Consider the following 2,123-nt stretch of genomic DNA (forward strand, 5'->3'; position numbering starts at 1 on the left):
CTGTCTGTTTCACCTTCAGTGGGCACGGGGGCAGAGCTTGCAGCATGATGTTTTACGCTCATCCTCCTACAATGCAGGTTCTACTTGCGCTTTTCGCGTTTTGGCCGTCAACGTCATCCTGTGGCTCGACACATGTTACAACGCCCCTTGGAACATCAAGCACATCCAAAGACGAAAGTGATACGATGCCCTTCTTCAGCCGAGTTCCTGCCGTGATGCTCGCCTACGATCTACCAGCCGCATCAACCATGCCATCATCTTCGACAACCGATACAAGTGGACCGCCTGTCTGTTTCACCTTCAGTGGGCACGGGGGCAGAGCTTGCAGCATGATGTTTTACGCTCATCCTCCTACAATGCAGGTGTGTAAAGCCTTTCCATTATTTACAAAGAAATGCGACGACCCCTTCCTTTTACTGTTCCCGTGCCCACGGGTGTTCTGTGAAACAATTTGCGAGTGTTTCTCTGTGGCGCTGTTATTGCTCTGCTCCGGGGACATTGAGTCCAACCCTGGTCCCAATACGCGATCCGAATCACTTACGGAAATCGACTCATTGCCGGACGATCCTGCTGAGCAAATGAACACTCTTTTTCGTTTACTGAAAGATGTTCACTCTCGTTCACTGCAAACTTCGAAAAGTCACGTTGAATTGGCGGCTGATATCAAAGCTATCAAGAATAGTCAAAAGAACATGGAAGCTAAAATCGCCAGTATTCACAAAAGAATAGACGACCTAGAAGAAAAAACCAAAGTGTTCGAGCAGTACGACGCCGATTTTTCCGCTATTCAGTCTTCTGTACATGAAATATCAACGCAAAATAACCAATTTCAATCCCGGCTCGATGAACTAGAAGACCGATCGCGTAGAAACAATCTAATCTTTCATGGCATTTCAGACAGTAAAGAATCTTGGCAGGAAACTGAAGCAAAAATAACATCGCTTCTGAACTCGTCATTAGTCACATTTTCAGCAGACTCAATTGATCGTGCGCATCGCCTAGGTTCCTTTGCGCCTAATAAGTGCCGTCCGATCATTGTTAAGTTCGGCAACTACAAAATAAAAGAAAAGATACTTGCTATGCGTAGTGATTTCAAAGACAAGGACATTGGTGTTAGTGAAGACTTCTCGGCCTCTACCCGTCTCGCCCGTAAAAAATTAATCGAATTTGGCAACAGTCGGGATGGGTCTCCCAAGTTTAAATTACGTTACAACAAACTGCTTCTAAACCACAAGTGCTACATTTACGATCCCATTTCTTGCAGTGTTAAGGAAACCAAGTCAAGCGATAGCAACGTTAATACCGATGCTACCTCGTTTATTGAAGCCGCAACATAGGAGAGAGTGAGGGGTAGTAGCCATTTAAGAGTAGCTCCCGTTTCTGTTCTTTTTACTAATATTAGAAGCGTGGTTAATAAATTTGATTCCTTATCGTCAGCAGTCGACTCTAGTTCTGCAAACATAATCGTTTTGACTGAGACATGGCTTTCTGCACACATACAAGATTTTGAAATTTTCGAAAATGCGCGTGACTTCACAATTTACCGTTGTGATCGAAATGGCCACCGTGGAGGGGGCGTTCTTGTTGCTATTTCAAGCGACATTCCCTCATTGCGCATCCAAATAGACACTAATCTAGAAATAGTCTGGTCACTAGTAACCCTAGGTCATGTGAAAGTGATATTCGGTGCATGTTATCGCTCCCCTTCATATCCCTCTACATTTAATAACGACCTTCATGACGCCATCAACGCGGCTTGTGCATTATATCCTTCGTCCCCCCTATTCTTGCTTGGTGATTTTAATTTTCCAAATATTACTTGGAACGATCCTTTTCCTAGCTTGTTATCCTTTTCAGCCCAAGCCAAAGAATTTCTAGACCTTTGTTCTATTTTTTCCCTAACACAATTGGTATCGCGTCCCACAAGAGTCACCGACCATGTTGCAAACACCCTGGATTTGATTCTAACTAATCGGCCTAACTTAGCTTCTGATATTATATTTCTACCTGGTATAAGTGATCACTCGTTGCTAAACTTCAGTCTCAGCCTGGATTGCCCTAAGCCGAACAAAAAAAGCAAATTGATTCTTGATTACAAAAAAGCCAACTTTGAAGCTATCAAT

General features: G+C 43.7%; 1 protein-coding gene across 1 annotated transcript; it reads left to right on the forward strand.

Moving 5' to 3' along the window:
• Positions 1–356: 356 nt before the first annotated feature.
• Positions 357–1,350, forward strand: LOC146174438 (uncharacterized). The gene has a single exon (XM_084583383.1). The coding sequence runs from the start codon at positions 357–359 to the stop codon at positions 1,335–1,337; it is 981 nt and encodes a 326-aa protein (XP_084439509.1). The 3' UTR covers positions 1,338–1,350.
• The last annotated feature ends 773 nt before the right edge of the window (positions 1,351–2,123 follow it).

Source organism: Amblyomma maculatum, chromosome 11, assembly GCF_055883805.1.
Source record: "Amblyomma maculatum isolate TAMU_Amacu chromosome 11, ASM5588380v1, whole genome shotgun sequence".
Lineage (NCBI taxonomy): Eukaryota > Metazoa > Arthropoda > Arachnida > Ixodida > Ixodidae > Amblyomma > Amblyomma maculatum.